Below are 21,950 nucleotides of genomic sequence, written 5' to 3' on the forward strand. Positions count from 1 at the left end.
TTTTGCTCCATTATGCTGCAGCATGGGTCCCCATAAAGCCTTGCCTGAATTTCTTGTCTGGCCTCATCAATTTCTATTGATTAAGGAGGCCAAGAATGCTGATCAGTAACACCTACTTGGTAAATTGGTTCTCAAAGAACATGTTTGGTCCTGGGTTATTCCTTCATTAGTTTACTCATTTAATAATTTCAAATGTTCAAAAACACTGTAATAATTCAGAACTCAGAGAGGCTTACCTCCTTTCCTGGGAGCAACAAGCCACATTTGGTAAATAGCTTTGGCCGAATTATTCATTCAGCACATACTTATTGCTCACCTACAACGTGCCAGGTCTTGGTCAACTGCTGAATATAATGGAAGGATAAGATAGTTACTGTTCATTTTCCTATAGAACTTATAACTAAATTAAACAAAAAATTCATGTGCACCTAGTATGCTCATCTCCACTATGAGGGAAACAAGATAGAAAGATGCGGGTTCCGAATCTGCGGATACTGAGTGCTGACTGCACTACGCCACTTTATATAAGGGATTTGGGGATCCGCAGATTTTGGTATGCAGTGGGGGTCCTGGAAGCAATCCCCTGCAGATACCCAAGGACGACTGTATGCCGTTTCTCCATGAGCGTCCAGTGGAAATTCCCCTTCCCTAATTGATTCTATGAATGGCTTACATGAACTTCACCACTGCATGAAGGGGTGGGACATACCAGGAACGTTACGTGGTAACTCCTCTCAACGACACCGACGTTTAGAGGCAGTCATCCTTGGGTTCCTGGTATGCCCCACAGGTAGGTTCGCCGCGAGAAGCCTGAGGCGGGGAGCACTAAAGAGGCTGACTTCACTCGAGGGCAGGCGGTTTTCTGGTGAGGGCTCCCTGGAGTCGCTGGGGCGTGTCCGAAGAAGCTGCTCTGGAAAGGGACCTCTCGAAGGGAAGGGTCGGAGCAGGAGGGTCCCGCAGCGGGCGTTCCCACCTGCGGCGCTTAACCGACAGACTCTGCATGCTTCCCAGTACACTGCGGAAACCGCGGGGCTGCAAACCTCACACAAGGCCTCTCTCTCCTGACTCGCACCCTGGAACACGGACCCTCTCCTGTGAAAGGACTGAGGAGATCTCGCGCGGGAACATTCAAGCGGCCCAGAAACCACGCCCTCCCCGGAACCGGAAGCTCTGCAACTAGCGCCGCTTGTCGGCCGGCCATTTATAAACCGTCAGAGACCGGGTCAAAACTACAACTCCCAGAATGCAAAGCGAAGCTTCCGGTTTCCGGCGAGAGGACCTGAGTGAGTGTTTACACCGGCGGCCCTGCGGCCGGGTTCCTTCCGCGGGACGGGTGAGGGCGCTGGGTCCTGGGCCGCGCGGGATCGGTGTGTGTTACTAGTTAGCTGGTTCTGTGGGAGCGGTGGGGTTGTCACCCAAGAGATAAGTGTCCCTGTCCCACTATTAACTATCAGTGACCTTGGGCCACTGACTTCACCTTTCTGCGTCTCGATTCCTTTGTCTGTAACATGTCATCATCTGATAATGCCTGCTTTAGGGAACAATTGTGAGGATTAAATGAGATAATGGTAAATTAAAAGACCTGTTTCCTTCCCTGCCGTAAACCTGGAGATGGGAGGACTGAGGATGCCTTAGGATCTGCTGGGCAGCCTCGGAGCCTTTTCTTTTACTTCCAAAGAAGGCACTTTGGAAGCAATAATGATTATAACAGGGGCTGGGCTTGCCTTACGGGATTCTTCCACCCTCACAGTTTCTGGTTCATTTTCTGGGCACCCATATGTGCCAGGCATTGGGATAATAAAGTAAAAAAATTCTAGCCTTTTCTTGCAAGGGCCTCTAAGAATGAGGTGCGGGCGAGATTGAGAAGTAAACGAATATTTGTAACCCTTTTCCTTGAGGGAATGTGAGAATAACAGAGGAAAGGGAGAGGGGACAGAGGAGGTTGTGTTTGGGTTGGCCTTAGTAGTTTACTTAGAGACCAAAGGGAAGAAGAACTGCAGGCAGAGTTAGCAGATAAGCAGAGGTGTAAAGTCAGGGAGAGCTTTGTTATGAATCCCAGCTTGGAATTGGACTTAAGCGTTGGGGAGGGTGGGGCAGCCCAGAACTCTTGGGGAGGAAGGCTGGCAAAATGAACCGATGGGAATGTTTTTGAAAGCCAGGGTGTGGAGTTTAGACATTCATAAAGGTGGTTTGGAGTCATGGGTGGGATTCTCAGCAGAAAAGTGACTTGAACAGATCTGTGTTTTAAAATGATGAGTTGAGTGGCAGCATGGATATTTGATAGGGAGAGGCAAGAGGCAGGGAGTTATAAAGCTGTTTCAGTAGTTCAAGCAAGAGTTGTTAAAGAAAAATTGGAAATGTAGTGTACATAAGGGAGAGAGTTGGATGATTTCATTTGAACCTCACATTTCTGTTAGCTGGGATGGCATTTTTATGTCCACTTTAAAGATGGAGAAACTGAGGCCTAGAGAGCTGAAGTTCCTTGCTGTCTATGATAGGATGAGTAAAGAGAGGACCCCAGATTCTAGTCTGTTCTCCTGATGCTACATCCTGTGCTTTTGAATTATCCCTCATTCAATCCCTTGGGGTGGGGGTGGTGTAGGGTGGTGATCTGTCCTTTAACCACTAAGACTTTGTTCTTTCACAGGGAAAAAGAGAGAGCGCGAAAGAGAGAGGATGTCTCTCTCAGACTGGCACCTGGCAGTGAAGCTGGCTGACCAGCCACTTGCCCCAAAGTCTATTCTTCGGTTACCAGAGACAGAGCTGGGAGAATACTCACTGGGGGGCTATAGTATTTCATTTCTGAAGCAGCTTATTGCTGGCAAACTCCAGGAGTCTGTTCCAGACCCTGAACTGATTGGTGAGTCTTGGCTGGGAATGGGCTGCTGCTCTGATCTCTTTTTGGGGAAAATACTTCTGGAGTTACAAGAGTAAATTAGGAATTTGGAATTTTTTGCCTCATAGTGTTAATACTCCGGGGAAGTGATTGTTGCTGAGTGAATAGGAACACAAATTATATAGTAAAACAGTTGGTTGCCATTTCCGCTGTACATTATATACATTATACTGGACTACTTTGCCACAAAGTTCCTTAACTGTGACGCTGTTGAATTCTTTCTCTGAAAGAACAAGAATTTGGGGTGGGCTAGGGAAGGAGGAGCTGATCAGGGAAAGCCCCCAGTACACAGCATTTGAAGTAGGTCTTAAGGGATGATTAGAAGGATTTTTGGGTGATTAGAGAGAAGGCAAGGAAAAAGGAAAGGAAGATGGAAGGGTGGAGGAAGAAGGAATTTAAATATAATTAAATTGTATTATAAACATGATGGCATATAAACTGACAAAAAAAGGTGTGTTTTCAGTCATAAGAACACTGGGTTCATGCTTTTTTATTGTTGCATTTTCCCATTCATTTAAAATGAGCAGTTTCTAGGATGTTAAGCTCTAGAGCTTTCCTGTGCTTATGCTGTCTAACAATCGTTATTAAAGTGTATTTATTAAATAATAGTACTTTTTAAGGCATCTGTCATTCTCCAGCTATCTGTCAAAACAAGATAAAGTCTTAAGCGACAGAAACCATTTAAAATTGTTCTGAGGAGCAAAATATAAACGGACAGTTATTTTTATTTTATTTTTTTTAGATCTGATATACTGTGGCCGGAAGCTAAAAGATGATCAGACCCTTGACTTCTATGGCATTCAGCCTGGGTCCACAGTCCATGTTCTACGCAAGTCCTGGCCAGAGCCAGATCAGAAACCAGGTGCGTGAGGAGCGGCCCTTAGACGTGCAGGGCTTCTGTAATATCAAGGGAAGGGTCTGTGTGTTCTTAAGGCATGGGCCTGGGTGGAACAAAGGGATGATTTACAGAGATGATGATAAAGGATATCTTTATTATTTACTGGATTCGACCACATTGAAAACCAGGGCAGTTTTGATCTTCTTGCTACCAACACCACTAACAGAAGGGGGTTTGTTTCTCTACTTTTAAAGTTCATCACCCACAGTTCTAATGAACAGGCAGGGAGTGTGTGTCTGTTTAAACTCCTTTAGGGTAACAGTTTATTTCTCAGTGAACTTTGTATCTTTGTTTTTGTCCTTCTCATTAGAAAAAAGCTGGAAACTCCTTGCCCTCCTCTAAATGCTGTAGTTTGTTCTCTTGTTAGCAGATCTTCCCATGCGCTGCTTCAGGCAGTGACTTGTTCAGTCAGCTCACTCCTCCTGCTATACTGGTTATTTATTTTCCTAAAGCTTGAAAATTTTCAAATGGTATGAAAATCGCTCTTGAAGGAAACATACAAAGCCTCGAACAGCTTTTTTGATTTATTGATAAAAGGTGCTGTGTGGAATTCATAATGTAAAATTTTCATATGTATTTTAAAAGCCTCCCCAAGGATAAAGCTGAGCTGTATAAGAGATTAACTTTGTTAAAAACAAGCAGTTTGACAAATTTTTTATGTTCACAAATGCTATGATGGGTTATCAGCTTGAAATTTCCCCCTCTTTTCAATTCTAAACATAAAGGACAAAAAGGTCTTCTTCGATGGGAAGTGAGAAAGAGACAGGCAGTCTCTGACACCTGGGGGCTGGCCCGGTCCTCAGCTAGGCCTTGAAACATGAACAGTTTCACAAGTCGCCACCATCTACGAGCTCACACACCCTGGGACCATAAAGGATCAAGACAAAAACAAAATCCCGCCTGTTTCTAAACAAAGACAAAGACCTGAACATTGTTCAGACCACAAAAATGACTGAATATCCCTCTATCCTGGCTGCTGGTTGCTTTACCAGGTACAGCTTTCTCCTTGCTCTAGTCTTCCTTCCTTCTAGATGAGAAGTATTAAGATAATCGATCGTAAAACCACCCCCACTTCCTGACAGCATCCAATCCAGAGCCAAGCCCTGCTTCCTTACACTTCCCCCCAAGTCACTCAGCCAAAGCCCAAATCCTACAGTAAGTCCTTTCTCGCATCCTCTTACTGAGACGCCCCCCGGCTCCTGAGGTGTGCTTTCTCCCTGTAAGGAGCAGGAAACCCAGATTGTTCAGCTGCAGGTGTGCCCCTCTGGTCTTTGGCTGGAGGGCTTTGACAGAAGGAAAGTAACATTTGTTGCTTCTTCCAGCCAGATTGTTTCTCTTTGATATCTCATTTAATCATTGCTGTGGCTCTGCAGGTTAGTTAGCATTTCACAGACAAGAAAAAGAGGGTTAGAAAGGTATTTATTCAAGGTCACCTACTTAGAAAATGAATGCAAGGGCTGGGATGTGAGTCCAGGTTTTCCTGGCTCAAGAGCCCATGTTGTTTCCACCAGGATGGCTGCCTCCCACTTCCAAAGGCTGAGATTAGCTCAGAGATGTTATAAGGACTACTATAACTCTTAGCTGATTATGAGCTTAAGATTTGAAGAGTCCTTTTCCTCCCCCTTCTGCCTGGAGATTTATTTTTGAAACAAATGGACTTTTTATTGGGAGGTGAAAATAAACTTTTGTATCTGAAAAGAAACTGTTTTGTGATGGCACCTTAGGTATTTTATCCTTGAGCGCTCTTCCAAAAGGAAGCATGTTTCTTTATATCCCACCAGATTAGAGCCTGTAGGAGGGGAAGCTGTCAGTCTCCTCCTTCCCACCTGAATCCCTTTGGTGGTTCTTCACAGAGGGTTACTGACCCCTGTAGGATCTCACTTAGACCTGCTGTTTGAGCAGGGATGTGTACCCTGGGCTCCAGCCACAAAAACGACTTGCTGTTCCCTCCAAGCACCTCATTATATTCTTCCATGCCTTTGCACGTGTTTTCACTTAGGCCTGGAGTACCTTCTCCCCCGAGTAAGTGTCTGTTCTGCCTTAAATACCTCTCTCAAACGTTCTCTTCTGGGAGGCAGCTCTTGTGGCCCTCCCTTTCGGCAGTGGCTCTCTGCCTCTGTGTTCCTAACGCTGGCGCTGCCATCCATATCTCCGTTGAAATCCTCAGCATGGTACTTTATAATGGTGTGTTTGATCCATTCTTGTTTCTCTACTGTCTTTAAGAGTTCCCTGATGGCAGGGACTGTTATTTTTTGCATTCCTGTGCCTTGCCTAAAATCAGATTTACTCCAAAAGCATGTAGTAAATGCTTAGTACATGTCTGTTGAATGAATAAATTAGGTAATTTACTTGAGATGAGTATTTTTCAAAAGAGACAACCCTGATGATTAGAACTGCAGGTCAGGATGTGGTTCATCTTGCTTTGGGAATGGTGCCTCTGCAGCTGGGCCGCACCCAGACTGTCCAATCACAAGTAGCCATGATCATTACACTTTTAAAAGTGTGACCCAGGGTGGACTTCTACTTACGCCCTCTCTTTTTACCCAGATTTCTTCACCAGTGGAGTGGGCTGATGTCCTAAATAATAAAGTGACCAAGTAACACTAAGACAACTGCTAAACTTTCCCATATATATGAAGCATAGTGTCCAAAGTTCAAAAAGGAGCTGTGAATCTCAGTGACAGTGTCCTTGCTTTTGGGCATGTGATGAAAGTTTGTAAAGAACCCTAGAAGTACAGTGTTTTCTTGGTCCTTCTGGTACTTTTTTTTTTTTTTTAAATAAAAATAATATTATAGGCTCCTGAAGGAAAATATCCAGGAGAAAAGTTACCCTTAACCCTGTCACCCTACCTAGGGGCTGTTCTTCCCCTAGCCCCCCCACCCCAGTTTGGGGCCACGTGTACACTGACACATCTTACAGAGTTTTACTAGAGAATGCACACACAACTTCGTGTTCTATTTCTTTCTCTTAGCATATTGTGTCAACAGAGCTCCATATTGTTCAGATGGCTTGAAGCTCCTATTTTAAATCACAGCACCAAAGTCTACTGAGTTCATTATACTTTTCTCTTTTTTAAAAGTAAGAAGTCTAGAGTTCCTGCAGTGGGGTATTGATCAGAACAGTTTCTTTTATGTGGTAAGATTCCCCTCTGCTGGAGCTTGGATTTGCTTACCTACTGAAGATGCTTAAAAGAGAGTGCGGTTTTCACATCTGTGGCATGAATGGGTTTTTCTGAACGGGTGCTCATTCTTAGTGGGATGACAAGGGAAGGGAGCCTGCACCTGGGCACGTGCTGAAATGTTCTGCACCGGCGGCCAGGGCAGCGCCCAGGCTGTAGGATAACTGAGTGTCTTGTCTCCAGAACCTGTGGACAAAGTGGCTGCCCTGAGGGAGTTCCGGGTGCTTCACACTGCCCTGCACAGCAGCTCCTCCTACAGGGAGGCGGTGAGTGTGTGCCACGTCCCCTGCGAGACTAGCCAGGGCTGCTGGAGAGGGGGAACACTGGAGAGAGGTGTAGAGTGGGAGCTGGAAGCCCGTTGCCATGGCTCCCAAGCGTCCCTTGGGGAGTTTTTGCCACGTCTGTGTGTCTCAGCAGAGCCCTGTCTTCCCCCAAAGAACTGTCAGCTAGGCATTGTTGATTCCCTGTAAGGACACAGCCTCTCCTGACACTGGCCTCATGGAATGAGTATGGTTACAGCCAAGGAGCCATGTACTGTTTCTGCTGGGCTTCATTCTTTGAACTGCCTGCCCACTGGGAAAGCACACTGGTCTCTTTCTGCAGGAGAGTCTCAATAAGCAAAATTAATACAGCTGCAAACTTCCCAATATATATAAATGCAACATGGTGATTGTATGGAGATTGAACAGGACTTTGGGGACCTAGAGAAACCTTTGTTTTTGGGCTTGTAACGAGAGCTTTTATTTTGGAGGAAAGGACCAGAGACTGAAGGTTTACTGTGATGTTGCTTTTTTATTGTTTGTTTCCCCTCCAGTAAGCCACAGTCTCAGGAAAAAAGAGGCTCCTCGGGTTTCCTGGGGCTGTTGCTGCATTGTGGTGGCGAGTGTGCAAGCACTTAGAGGGAGGAAGTACTTCAGTGGAGTGTGGGTATTCGCTGAGTGCGCTGAGCTGGTGGGAGTGCTCAGCCCTCCCCATTTCTCCTGCAGGTTTTTAAGATGCTCAGCAATAAGGAATCTCTGGATCAGATCATTGTGGCTACCCCAGGCCTCAGCAGTGACCCCATTGCTCTTGGTAAGTACACGGCTGAACTTAAGGAAATGGAAGCTGTTGGAGAAAGAGAAACCCGGAGGGGGTGCTTTTACCCTAAAGGACGTTTGACCGTCTTTTGAAGAATCACTGTTCTTGTGGGGGGAGGGGATGTAACCCAGATGTGTTCCATGTACCCAGCCCTCCAGGGGAAATCATGGCCCACAGGGGAAATCATGGCCTACCTAACATCATAAATGAGACTATGAGGAAGCCATGTGAGGGCAGCAGTTAGCCCAAACCACAGCAGTCAGGGAAGACTTCCTGCACACCTTGATGGATACGGGAAGAACACAGAGGTGTGGGAAAAGGAGGCTGGTGCATCGGTGTACAGTACGTAACCTAAGTGCTGGGGGAGGCGGCGAGCAGGGCGCAAGGGGGAGAGCACCTGGGTTGTGCTCCCGGTGCTCAGTTTCCCCCACTTCCCGTGCGGGCTGCTTTGTAGTCCTGTGTCCCTGGTAAGCCAGGTGCTCTGAGGTCTAAGGCCTCTTCTTCCCACTGGACCTGGCTAGATTTCCAGTCTCTGAGGTGAGCCCCTTTCTCCTTCAGGGGTTCTCCAGGACAAGGACCTCTTCTCTGTCTTTGCTGATCCCAGCATGCTTGATACGTAAGTACACCCATCTTTTTAAGGGGACCCTCTATCTGCTCACGGTCGGGCCAGAAACCTAATCGTCATCCTGGATTCTGCTCTTGGAGGCCATCCCCCAAATCTGTCTTCTAAGTATGTCAGGAGGTGAGAAGGAGCGAGGGCTTCTGGGGAGTGACAGAGTCCAAGGGCAGGGGCACGCAGAGATGTATAGATGAAGCGGGGCTCTGAAGGAGGTGGCTTTGCAGGCCAGGCTCAGCTTAGACCGCATTCGATAGACATTCGGGAGCCTTTGAAGGATTCGAAGCTAGGGGAAGAAGCAGGTGCATAGATCCCCAAATTTTAGAGCTGGAAGGGGTAGTAGAAGTTGTGTCCCCTTATTTGCAAGTGAAGAAAACAGCCCCACCCTGGAAAGAGAAGGGGCCTGTCAAAGATCACCCAGTGACATAGTGGTGGAGCCAGGAGCAGAGGCTGATGCCTGAGCCGCCCGGGCTGCACCTGTCCCATCACACATGCTGAAGGGAAGGTGGGGCAGCGGCAGTGGGTCCCGGGGTGAAGGCCTGGCTGCTGTTGCTGGGGGCAGAGCGGCAGGAGGACAAGGCAAAGGGGGAGATTGCTGACACTGCGGAATTGAAGGGCAGACAAGGGGGGCTTGATTACTGCGAGGGCATCCAGAATTCCTGTCATGGCCAGGGATGCTCCTTCCTTCTTTGTCACCCGTGTGTTTCTTCCTGCCCCATCTCAGGTTGGTGCCTGCTCACCCCGCCCTGGTCAATGCCATTGTCCTGGTTCTGCACTCAGTGGCAGGCAGCACCCCGTTGCCAGGGGCCGACTCCTCTTCCCGGGGCATGCCCTCCAGCTCGTACCGGGACATGCCAGGTGAGCCCCAGGGCAGCGGAGCACAGGCCCCTCCGGGGCGGGCAGCGGCCCAGGGATTTGCTCTACTCAGCAGCTATGTATAGTGCTGGCAGCGGGTGTTCCTTGGGAACTCTTGGTTTGAGTCAGGGAGTGCATCTGTCCTGTAATTTTCCAGGGGGAGAGAGGAAAATCTGAGTTTGGAGCGTAGCTAGAGCTGAGATTCTGGAGCTGCGCCTGTGCCTTCCTGCTCTTCCTCCTAAATCTGTTCTCCCTCCTCCAGGTGGCTTCCTGTTTGAAGGGCTCTCTGATGATGAGGATGACTTTCACCCAGTAAGTGGCCCGGCCGTCTGCTGCTTGGGAGAGATGTGCCGGGGTGCACCCCTCCCCGGGACCTGGCACGTGCCAGCAGGGAAGTGGTCAGAGGCCCTTTGGGGGCCCATCTGTGTCACACTGTTGCTTTCTGAACCTGGCAGCTTGGGGAGTCTCCCGAAGAACTGACCCTGGAGCGGGTGGGGGTTCGTCTGGGACTGTCCCAGTGTTGCTTCCCTGACTCTGGGCGCCTCCCTTGTCCAGAGCGCCAGGTCCACGCCCTCGAGCAGCACACCCAGCTCCCGCCCAGCTTCCCTGGGGTACAGTGGAGCTGCCGGACCCCGGCCCATCACCCAGAGTGAGCTGGCCACCGCCCTGGCCCTGGCCAGCACTCCGGAGAGCAGCTCTCACACACCAACTCCTGGCACCCAGGTATGGGAAGAGGGCTGGAGGGTGGCGGCTGGGCCCCAAGGGAGAAGGTCCCCGGGGTAGACTGGGTTCCCTTTGCTGACCCTGGTGCCGGGTCTGCTTTGGGCTGAACTCTGCCTGGAGCCCCGGTGGGGTTCCCAGTGCAGCTCAGGTGACCTCCCCCTCCCTGCCTTTAAGGCTCGGGAGTCTCTGGAGTTCAGCACAGCCCTAGTGGAGCCCTCCTCCCAGCAGCTGGGAAGAACCTCCCCTCACATAAGGTACCCTTACTTTTTCCTGAAAGCGGCCAAACGACACGGGCTTATGCATTCCTGGCGGCAGTCGCTCCAGCGTCCGAGGCCGTCTTCCAAGGCCTTCCCAGTGCTGGGTCCTGGACTGGGGCGGGGGCCCAGTTCCATCTCTCTGGACAGAAGAGGATGGAGCCTCTCCTGCCCACGTAGAGAACTTTTAGGCACCTCTGTGGGGCTGTCTCGTGCAGGCCCCTGCTGGGAGGCAGTTGCTGGGCCTTCGGGGCACTGACGGGTGATGCGACAGCAGTGGGTGTGTGCTGGAGACTGAGACGGCTGTGAGGATGGCACTGACCACTGGTTTGTGTCTAGGGCCATTCCTCTGGGACCTCCCCGATGTCCTCCAGCGTCCAGTCAGGGACGCCCATCACCAACGATCTCTTCAGCCAAGCCCTCCAGCACGCCCTGCAGGCCTCCGGGCAGCCCAGCCTGCAGGTCAGTCTTCCCCACTCCTGGTGCCCACGCGGCTTCTTAGTTACTTTCGACCCTGAGCTTTTTTCTGCCCTCCGGAGGGCCTTCCCACTTGGCCTGCTTTGCTCTAGGAGGAGCTGGGACGTGGCAGTGTGACAGGGGAGGCTGCTCCCAGCAAGGCCAGTGGTCCCTGTGGCTTCCACTGCTGCCCCCAGTGACCGTGGCCTGACTCCAGTGACCGCCTGGCTTGGGTACCTGTGGCAGTTTTGGTGAAGAAGTCACTCATTCATTCTGTGAGCGTTGACTGAGCGTTGAGCACACATGTATGAGGCCTGGGTCCAGCTGCGGGGGTGGAGACGAGCCAGTCCTCACCCCTGCCGTGGAGGTCACCAGGCAGTTCCTGAGCGGGAGCGACAGGGTGAGAAGCCCAGCCCAGGCTTGAGGTGAGGGCCCAGGTCAGGGAGCGCTTCTCTGAGGAAGCGGCGTTTGGGCTGACTGTCAGAGACTTGGTTAGGTTAGCCAGGCAGAGGAAGGGGTGTGTGTTTGTGGGAGGGGTGTTCAGGCAGAGGCAGCCACCTGTTTGAGGGGATGTGGAGGTACACGTGACAGCCTGAAGTCGGCAAGACCAGAAGGCAGCGTCCTGGTGGCAGATCCTCAGGTGGAGCTGGAGACAAGGAGGGCGGGAGCCTGAGAGTGAGCGCCCTGAGTGCCTGAGTGAGGTCAGACTTGTCCTGCAGTGACCAAGGAGCCACGGCAGGTTTTCAGCGGGGAGTGACAGCATCTCCCCGGCTCCCCATCATGGAAAGTGGAAGCTTAGCTAGCAGCTCAGTGGGTGGCCCAAGGGATTCGCGTTTACCACGTGCCTCGTGCACCAGCTGTTTGCTTCACTCCCTTTCCTTTGCTCCTCACGGTCAGCCTGGGGCGTGAATGTCATTTCTGGGACTCATTCATGGTCCTAAAGCCGTTAAGTGGTAGAGATGGGGTCAAGCCTGTGTGGTTTCCCTGCCCCACGTGGCCGTGGTGGACAGGGAGGGGAGCGGGGGCAGGACCCATGGACAGCTGGGCTCTTTGGTCCCTTCATCTTCCCAGCCTGATGCCTGTCCCCTCTGCTCTGCATCCCAGGAGCGTTCACAGCTCCACCTGGCCTGTGAAATGAATTTGAGTTGCTTTGTGTGGTTTTTAAAAGCCTTCCACATCCTCACCCGTCCTGCCTGCCTCTCCGAATTTACATGTCATCCCCACTACCTTCTTCCCGTAGTGTGAACACATCATTTCTCCTAAGCTGTGTACTTCCTCCTTCATGAGACAGAGATATCGATGAAGCTTTGAATATTCTAAATTATTTTAAACGCTTATAGTAGAGAAGACCTTTCATAGCTGAAAGTCAAAATCCAGGAACCATCATATAAATAATAATATATCTTGAGTTCATAAAATTGAAAATCTCTGCATAGCAAATCAAACCAATCCAACAAAGAAAAAAAAAAAACAAGCAAAATCTAAAACCTAATAATAAATTGAGAAAAAAAATCTGTAACCACGTATAAGACAAGGGTCAAAACCTTCCTGAATGGTAGAAATTCTAGTAATTTAGGACCAACAACTATATAGAAAAATGGGCAAAGGACATGAGTAGACTATGCATGAGAAAGGAAGTCCTGATGGCCCTTAAAGCTGCTTAGCTCCTTGCAGTCCCGTTTCTCGGAATTTCCCTGGAGCTGTATGTGCCTGTAGAAAATGACGTCTGTATAGAGCCGGTCACTGCAGTGCTGTTTGCACCGGCAAAGGTTGGAAACAGCTCAGCTGTAGTATGTTTCAGGGCATCCAAAAATTGGAATATTATATACTTATTAAAACGTTCTTCATGTGTTGGCATAGAGAGATCTCCAGGACACATTAATTATGTTAGGAAAAAAAGGAGAGGTCTAAGAAGATGGTAAATATAGGAATATATGTTCATATGTTCTTAAAGAAAATAAAATAGGTTATTGGGGGTGGAAATGGGAGTAGAGAAGAGTATGACTTTTTACGAGGTATCATGCTAAAAAACAGTGAATTTTATTTTATTTTTTGTTTTCTTTTATTTATTTAATGGAGGTGTTGGGGATTGAACCCTGGACCTTGTGCATCCTAAGCAGGCACTCTACCACTGAGCTGTCCCCTCCCTGCCAAAGTGAATTTTGAATTTACCCTCCCCTTGCCGTGTGTGTGTGTGTGTGTGTGTGTGTGTGTCTGTCTGTCTGTCTGTCTGTCTGTCTGTTTCTATACATAAAGCAGGAGAAAGAAAGTAATTTAATCTTTTGAAATTTCAACATTGAGTACTTTGTGCTTTCTCTTTTGACCCTTATGTTACGTTTTCCCCTTTTCTATTGGTAAACTTTTAATTTGTTCTCTAAACCCTCAGGCCTCTCTCGTAGTCTTCCTAGAAGCCCTGTGCTGTAGGGAACTTCACATCAGCAGCTTTGCTGGAGGAACCCACCTTCCTCTCTCCCCCCAAAAGGACAAAGATAAGCCGGTCTCTGTAGGATCCTAACTGACCCCTTCCCCCGGTCCTGTCTTTCTGCAGAGCCAGTGGCAGCCCCAGCTGCAGCAGCTGCGCGACATGGGCATCCAGGACGACGAGCTGAGCCTGCGGGCCCTGCAGGCCACCGGGGGGGACATCCAGGCGGCCCTGGAGCTCATTTTTGCTGGAGGAGCCCCATGAACTCCCTGTTCCTCCTGAGCCCCCAGCAAACTGCCAAAGCAGCTGCCCATGGGGAGCACCCCTGAAGGTGCCCCATCTCCCCTCTCCCCAATACACCTGATGGTTGACTTCTGCTTTGTCCAGTGCTTGGCTTTTCTGGCTGATCTGAGATGGTGGAGGCAGTGGGGCAAGCATGACGTGTGGGTCCTGGTGCCGTGGCATCCGGGAGCACGAATGGCCCTGCTTCTAGGCCCTGGGTGGAGCGTTTTAGACCCATGTCATAGGGTGCTGTGTGATGCCCATACTCTTGTTTGGGGGGATGTTTCCAGTGAGAGCCCCTAGAGCCTTTGGTGCACTGGGGTGTGGCATCCTCAGGATGTGCCCGAGGCTGGAGCAAGGCTGCTGCCCAGTCTCCTGGGTGGCTGCTGTGTTACCAGCTGTGGCCAGACGAGGCTTGTGCGTCTGAGATGACCAGTCTGAGGAGTGGCCATGCGGACTTCCAGGGGGAGCAGGTCGGGGCATTGCGTCATTCCCTCTCCCTAAAGCTTCCAAAAGATTCCTTGTCCCTCCCCTGGCCGAATCTCACCAGGCACTCTTTGGCACCTGTTTTGTAATAATGCCAGAATCCAGGCCTCAGAGCTGTGCCAGGAAGCAAGGCCCTCTTCTCTGTCCTGAAGGCGTAAATACAAGAGCAGTTAAATAACAATACTAAACAACAACACCAACACGAACAGGGCTCAGCTTTCATATTGAAGAGAGGGCACCAACCCCCAAGCTGCTACTCCATCTGTCCGAGCTCTCGTTCCCCTTGGCACGGCGTTCCCTGCTGCGTCACAGACATGTCCAAGTTGAGCGAGTGGGTTTCATGTGCTTTGAATACTTTGTCAGGAGAAAATCCTTCCCTTCAGCTGGTGTTTCAGGGGGAAGTTGCTCAGAGGTCTGCTCCTGCCCTGTGCCTTTGGCAAAGTTTCCATCCGCAGCATCCACCATCGTGGTCGTTTGGCTCCTGCTCATCACCTCCTGAGACAAGCTTTACCACTTATAAGAAGAACGGTCTACTCTTCTCTGTTCCCCAGAGCTTTTACCCCTCAGCCCCCTTTCTGCCTCGAGGGACCACACAGAGCAAGCCTGCTCCCTCTGCTCCACGAGCAGGGTTTCAGTTCAGGAGAATAGTCAGTGTTTCACTTTCTTTGTGATCTGTCGTCCTGGTTTCAGTCCCCAGCACATCCTGTTCCTCTCTCCCTGGGTGACCTCCAGTTTATCACTGATGCTCCCAAAGGGAGGTCCTTGGGAGGCCTTACTATTCCAGATGTGGCCTGGGCGGCTTGTTTCCTTCCAGAAGATGTGTGGTCTCCACATTTCCCTCTCAATCCTAGAGCTAATGCTGAGGGGTGTTTGCATTGGCTGAGAAGACTCAGAACTTACCAGGCTTCTTGGTGCCAGGTCTATTCGTGCCTCAGTGGTCTGCCTGGAACCCAGCTGCCTCTCTGTGGTCAGGAGCAAAGACCAGGCAGCTCTGTCTTTGAACCTGATGTCTCTGGCTTGTTTGTGATGGAAACAAAGGCCAGTTCCATCCTCACGGGCCTGCCTTGGTCAAATGGGGCTGACACAGCCCTTCCCGTCCCCCGATACAGCCCGCCTGGAGCTGGTTTCCATTCTGTGGCAACTTGCACTCCGCCCCCAGGGACGGTGCTGGGGCTTCTTAACTCCCCCGGCCCATTAGGCTACAGAACTTTCTGAACTGACTCCCAAATGCCAGTTACACTGCTTCCCAGAATTGAACCGTCTGCACGATTTCCCTTTCCCTTCTTTGTCAGCTCTTTCCTCCAGGGTCTTGGCAAGTTGGCTTTGCTTCCTGTAGCCATGTTTTAAATAATATATGTTGAGTCTGATAAGTGCCCTGACAGAGCCTGGGGCTTTCCATGGGCCGAGGACTCCTTCCTCGCCATTGTCCCCTTCACCCTTTCAGCATTCATTCAGTCTCTGCTCTGTGCCAGGTAAACATGACGAGGGCTTTGCTCTCACAGAGCCCTGCCCTTGGTAAGACAGACAAACACGTTTACACTAAAGCCAAGTTGCGGGCCTGGGGCTCATAGGAAGCGGAGCTCAGTTGGGTTGGGGGAGGTGAGGGAGAGCTTCTTGGAGAGGGTGGCATCTGACCTGAGACCTGCAGCAGGTGACGGGGAATTGGGCAGGGAGGTGTACGTGGGACCCAGGAGTGGGCTGGCAGCAGGAAAAACATGGCTCTTGGACCCCTCTGTGCCAGGGTGGACTTTGAGGCAGGCGGAAGCTAGATCACTTCCAGCCATGAAAGGAGTCTGGACTTACCCTGAGGGCAGTGGGAAGTCACAGGAGAATTTGAACCAGGGGAGAGAGTCAGGTAGACATTTCAGAAGGGCCACTGGCTGATATGTGTGAACAGATGGGGAGTGGGGTGAGCTCAATGGAGGGAGAACAGTGAGGAAGCGGTGATCCACTTAGAACTGATAGTGTGTGACCAGGCAGTGTGGCAGTTAGGGAGGGGAGGAGGGAGTGAGCGGAAAGAGACTTTAGGAATTAGTGTTGATAGCACATCTTGAGAAAGGCGTGTGTATTATGATTAGCTCCATTTATCAGATGGGGATGCTCAAGATTGAGAGGTGAACTCATCTGTCCACAACCTCATGGTGGGGCAGTGGGCAAGTCAGCCTTAGAAACTGAGGTCTGTCTTACTCCAAAGCTGGCACCCTTCCCGCTGCTGCCTGTGGCTTCTGAATGTGGGGGAGTCGTGTGGGGTCGCATCGGGCTGAGGAGCTCAGGCTTCATCCTGAAGGCAAAGAGCACTCTTTGGATAGCTTTAGGCAGGGCAGTGGGGGGCCAGACTCGTGTGTGTGAGAGAATTTGACAGCTGCGTGGAGGCTGGATTTGTGGGAAGTGAGACTCAGAGTGGGAGACCAGCTAGGAGGCTCGCTGCCTGCAGATGGGACACAGTGGGGGCCTCAACTAGAGCAGCAGCCCAGGAGCCGGGAGGAGGAGAGGGATGTGAGATGTGAAAGACGAGATCTGAGGGGCGAGGGAGAGAGGAGGCAGGCAGGATGTGAGTGGGTAGAGGGTGGTGCAGCAAGAATGAGGGATTGGAGTTGGGATTTGGAAGCAAGACCAGTTTTGGACATACTGAGTTGGAGATGCCACAGGCCAGCCAGGAGGGGATGTCTTACAGGCAGCAGGATGTTTCTAGGCTGAAGATAATGATCAGGAAGTTTTAAGTTGAAGACGGCCTGGGTCATATGGGAGGGGAATTCAACCTTTCTGGGAAAGGTAGAGGAAAAGGGACACCCACTAAGGAGTTAGACTTTATAGGAAATAGTGACTGATGGACATGAGACATGGAAAGGGGTGGGATGTGCTGCTTCTGGGAAGGTGAGAGCAGGAGTCATCAAAGCTGATGGAGTGGAAGGAACTGGACAAAGAGGGCATGGTCAGTGGAGTGAGATGCCACAGAGAAACGTGGTAACCCAAGGGCTGACCTTGGACTTGACAACTTGAGCTATGGTGACCTTGAGGAGATGTTGCAGAGCCCGGTTGAGAGGTTGAGGCTGAATAGGTAGGGGCAGTTGAGGCAGAGAGGGGCAGATAACTGGAGAACCTTGCGAGTGAGAGGGCAGTTGGAGGGGAGATGGGATTGAGAGACAGCTTTTGCAGTTCAGCAGAGGTGAAGTTGGAATTGATCACGAGAACTTTTCTAGGAAGCGAAGGGTAAAAAAGGAAGAGACCTGAAAATAGAACATGCAAATACGCAGAGATGGGTGAGTTTTTCTGAACAGATCCCTTCTCCTGATATAACTCAAATTTGGCTGGGCTGGCTGGGCTGGGCTGGCACAGCTTGCTGGGCACATGGGCCCCGGTTCTGCTCCTTGCCTCAGCCCCATCTGGCCTGGGCCCCAGACCAAGCTCCTGAGTCCTACCCTGAGGTGGCCTCTTGTTGCTTCTGCCACGGGCTTTGGCAGTGAATGCTTGGTGAGGATGTGGCTGGGGGGTGGGTGGGGTCGGGGGCGGTGTTTAGGCCTCCCTCTATCTGCTTATCCAGCCTCTCCAAATCCCCTCTGACCTTGGGCTGGGGTTAGATCAGCTTGGCTGTGTCCCTGCTTTCCCTGGGCCTGGCCATGTCTAGCTCCTGTTGACTGCAGTTGTTGGTAACAAAATTCAGCTTTCTCTCTGCTTGAAATGCCTTTTGCAGAGACCCAAGCAGTGCCCTACTGTACCTTGGCAAAAGCGGCCTGCAGCAATGCAGTACAATAGTGCTCAGTTATCAAGCTCCCTCTCTGTGCCAGTCACTGAGCCAGGCCCTCACATGTGCATCTCAACTGATCCTCATAACAACCCTGAAAAGTAGATGTTATTATCCCCATTTACAGATGAGTGCCTCCCATTAACTGGACGTGACTGTGCTGGGAAACTGGCCTTTCCAGGACTTGGTGGCATTATATCAGCACGATTTCATCAATGCACCCACCTGGGGCCTCGTGCCTGGCTGGCAGGCCCGGAAGCCACTCAGAGGGGCTGAAGGGTCTGCTCATCACTCATCTTCCTGGAAGTGGCAGCTTGAGTCTTGGAGGAATCAGGTTTCAAAGTCAGACTGACCGAGGTTTAGGTCCCTTTTACACAGAAAACCTAACCTCTTGGAGACTCAGTTGTGCCCTGTTTGATGTTTCCCCTCAATTTATATAAGTGGATGTTGACAACATGTGTATCAGAGATGCCAGGGCACAGAGCAGGACTGGTGAATGTTCTAGATGACTGAAGGAGTCGTTGTCTCCTGGCGAAGAGGCAACCCTAACAGAGGGACAGGAACAGGGACATCTGAGATCCTGTGGTGGGAGCTAGAAAACCAATGACTCTCCTGCAGGAGGGGGTCTCAATTCCTCCCCTCCTGGGCCCAGATTCAGACTTACAATCTTTCTCAACCAGTGTCCCAGAAAGCCACGGCTGATGGGTGGGAATTGGCGCAGGGATGACCCTAGGCTAGGGTCAACAGGATTTAACAGCCTGGTGTTTCTACCCAACAAGGCAGTGCCTTTGGAGGGGGCAGTAACAGAAGATGTCAGTCTTTCCATCCCTTTACTCCTCCACCTCTCCTTTAGATGCTGTCTTCTGACCTGACATCCAATCTTTGAAGGAGATGGACACGAACCAGACTGCCTAGCACTTAAGACAGTCTCAGTAGAAGTTTGTTAAATGACTGGCTGATGATGTCCTAAGAACCAACCAGGATTAGACCAAGAAAAGTCCCACGAGGGACCTCGTTGGAACTGGGGTTATTTACCCAGAAAAAAGTAGATTCAGAAGGGCATGACTTGTGTGTTAAAATCCCTGAAGGGCTCTGTTCTGGGAAGAGGGATTAGACGAGGTCTGTGTGGCCTCATAGGACAGGTTTAGGACCACTGGGTGGGACTCTCCCACTGGGGAAGAAGGGTTTGTGTCCTAGCCAAACAAGATGAGTGAGGCTGCCTTGGGGGTGAACTCGTCCTCCTGGAGCTGTGTAAGCAGAAGCCACATGACTGCCAAAAGGGCTGTTGTGAGGGGCTCCCAGGTTGGTTGAATGACCTTTGAGAGTTACCTCTAATTCCACGAATTTGGATTCTTGGATCACTGTGTCCATGAAAGAAAGTGAACTGCGTGTGGGAAACCACACATCTGCAGAGTTTCTTTTCCTCACTCAGGAGGCCTCAGCAGGCCCAAGGATCACATCAGAGCTGGGAGGGTCCTGGGATGTCTCCTATCCTATGAAGATTTAAAAGCATGTTTATTTCAGCCTACAAACAAGAAGGAAATGCAGACATAGAATGAGAGGGGCTTTGTTTATCTCTGGTCCAGAAGAACTGCTGGTTTAGTAAGCAAAAAAATGGAGGCCTGACCTGGAGCAGGGTCTTGCTTAACTTGGGTCAGTGGCGGAGCTGGGACTTGAGCTTTGCCTCCCCACCACGTCAGTCAGGAGACTTTGTTAGTGTAGAAGGCTGCCACATGACTTCCACAAGATCCTGCCTTGCCGCAGGCCATGTGCACTGAGAATGGAGGCTCAGAGATGGATTTTAGAGGGACTGGGAGGAGTTTATCTCCAGAAAGCCTTGGGAGTGTATACAGTTGACCCTTGAACAAACTTGGGGTTACTGGTGCAGACTTTCCGTGCAAAAATCCACGTATAATGTCCAGTCAGCCCTCTGTATATGCTGTTCCACATCCGGATTTGACTAACTGGGGATCGGACTAGGTAGTACTGTAACATTTACTATCGTAAAAAGTCCATGTGTAAGTGGGCCCATGCAGATCAAACCCAACTGTGTATCTAGTCTCTGCTAAGACTCTGTTCCGGAGTGGCCACCAGGTGGCACTCCTGCCACAAACCCAAGGCCATATGGGCAGAATTGTGGGACTAAGGCGGCTGGGTTGCCCCTGGACCATGTTTTTAGGTGAGCTGAGTGCCCTGATAGAAGGAGAAAAGTTCTCTCTTCTCTGCCAATGTCCTGTCCATCACTGAATATCCCCCTGTGGATTTTTACTTTTTGTTTCTCCATGTGCCTGACCAGACTCCCATCTTAGCAATTTAGGGTAGGGCCAGTCAAATAAAAATGCATCTGTCAGTGGTGAAGCTCATGCTTAGCATACACAAGGTCCTGGGTTCAATCCCAGTACCTCCATTAATAAACAAACAAACACCACCCCCCACAATAAAATTAGTATATTAAAAAAAAAATCTGGACTTTCTGTGCTAGCACTGTTGTGATGCCACCAGGCCCACGCTTAACAAGCAGAATGATGCTGGCGAGTTTATGGACCTGTAACATGCCCTGGAAATGCTCCACCAACAACTGCATCAGGACCATGCATCCATCCAGATGAATGTGGGCAAGGTTGACAAGATGATAGGCAGGTTCAATGGCCAGTTTAAAACCAATGCTATCTGCGGGGTCATTCGCAGGATGGGCGAGTCAGATGACTCCATTCTCAGCTGGCCAAGGCAACAGCAAAGATCTTCTGAGACTGGAGAGGATCATGGATGTGGAATATCTTTCATAAATAAATAGTGACACCCCCCCCCCCCCCAGTGCATCTGGAATGACTAAGGCAGAGAACAGAGATGAAAGAACTGGATGCTGCTGGGAAGTGTTGACCCTCTGTGCTGAGGAGAGTGGTGGCTCCGAGCTGGCCCAGAAGGGAGAGGCTGGCTTAGGTAGGAGGGGAGGGGGGAGGGGCAGGGGAGGGGAACATCCTGGCAGAGGTTTAGGGATGAGCACCGAGGGGAGGGCGAGGTACGGTGTCAGGGTCTGCATGGGCCAAGGAGGATTTCCTCTGCACACCTCACCTGCTCCAGGCCTGCGTCCTGGTGTGGTCTTCCAAGAGCTGCGCCAAGCACTGGTGCTAGCTGAGGCTGTTGTGTGCACGCCTGTGCCTGTGAGATTGCCACGGGCCCGTACACCATGAGCACACGGTAAGTTGGAATCCCCAGATGTGGCCTACATGACCGCAAACATCTTACTTTTGAATTATTTGCTAATGTTTTTAAGTTGGGAGTTTCAACAAAAACACTTTTCAGCTGCTCTTGCAAAATCAGCTGTCTGTCACACCGAGTGTGCTTTCCCGTGGCCCCCGGGGGCTGGAGCTGAGTAGCAACTGCCCTTTAGACAGATCCCCCTGGTCTCCCTGCCCCTGCAATGGGCAGTGATGGTGATGGGGGAACAGGAGGAGCTGCTCTTATTAGTAGCCAGAGGTCCTGGGTGGGCACCAAGCTCGGAGGCCCCAGCAGGCGCGGGTCTAGCATGAAGAGGCTGTAGTCGGCTTGGGCTCCTCAGACCTCCATCCTTATACCTTCCACGGGCCTCTGTTAGGGGCGGGTCTCTCCTTTGAAGACAAGGTGTAGTCATGGAATCAAGGCTGAGGAGGGGTCAGAGGAAGCTTGGAGAGTGAGGAATGCTCTGAGAAAAAGACCTGGAAGACCTTGCTTGGAAGGCTGGGCAGGGCTCCCAGGGCCTCTTGCGGCTTCGGGGCTATGAACCTCAGGTCTGTGTGTGCCCATTTCTGACTCCCCAAGGGGCCTTCTTGGATTTGGCTTTGCCTCTGCTGCCCACAGGGAAGACCTCTTCAAGGTATCTTTCTCCTGGATGGAAGCTGCCCCATCACCTCTTTCTCTCAGCCTCCTCACCCGACTCCCCCACAGGTGGAGTCGTGGGGAAGGGAAGGGCAGGACTGTGCTCTCAGACCTGTCAGCATCTGCATCTCTGGTTCCTCTGCTGGTTTCTTTCCCATCACTGACCGTGAGTGGGGATTGTGCCCCTGTCTTTGGTCCAGTGTTCCAAG

The 21,950-nt window shown here is 50.8% G+C and overlaps 1 protein-coding gene across 3 annotated transcripts; it reads left to right on the plus strand.

The window, feature by feature from the left end:
- The first annotated feature begins 1,134 nt into the window (after window positions 1–1,134).
- UBL7 (ubiquitin like 7) lies at window positions 1,135–13,753 on the plus strand. Of its 3 annotated transcripts, none has more exons than XM_064480705.1 (11): window positions 1,135–1,283; window positions 2,648–2,860; window positions 3,639–3,758; window positions 7,157–7,239; window positions 7,960–8,044; window positions 8,609–8,666; window positions 9,391–9,524; window positions 9,784–9,833; window positions 10,077–10,244; window positions 10,838–10,960; window positions 13,503–13,753. In XM_064480705.1, exons 1-11 carry the CDS (start codon window positions 1,244–1,246, stop codon window positions 13,638–13,640), a joined length of 1,212 nt encoding a protein of 403 aa, XP_064336775.1. In that variant the 5' UTR covers window positions 1,135–1,243; the 3' UTR covers window positions 13,641–13,753. The 3 variants fall into 3 exon arrangements, with proteins under 3 accessions (XP_064336775.1, XP_064336776.1, XP_064336774.1); XM_064480706.1 differs by having other exon boundaries at window positions 1,247–1,333; XM_064480704.1 differs by having other exon boundaries at window positions 1,252–1,367.
- Window positions 13,754–21,950: the final 8,197 nt, after the last annotated feature.

Source organism: Camelus dromedarius, chromosome 29 (genome assembly GCF_036321535.1).
Source record: "Camelus dromedarius isolate mCamDro1 chromosome 29, mCamDro1.pat, whole genome shotgun sequence".
Lineage (NCBI taxonomy): Eukaryota > Metazoa > Chordata > Mammalia > Artiodactyla > Camelidae > Camelus > Camelus dromedarius.

Coding starts and splice junctions, on each gene's coding strand:
- UBL7 (XM_064480705.1), top strand. CDS start 1,244: ATGCAAAGCGAAGCTTCCGGTTTCCGGCGAGAGGACCTGA. Junction 3,759..7,156: donor AGAGCCAGATCAGAAACCAG/GTGCGTGAGGAG, acceptor TCTTGTCTCCAG/AACCTGTGGACAAAGTGGCT. Junction 9,525..9,783: donor CTCGTACCGGGACATGCCAG/GTGAGCCCCAGG, acceptor TCCCTCCTCCAG/GTGGCTTCCTGTTTGAAGGG.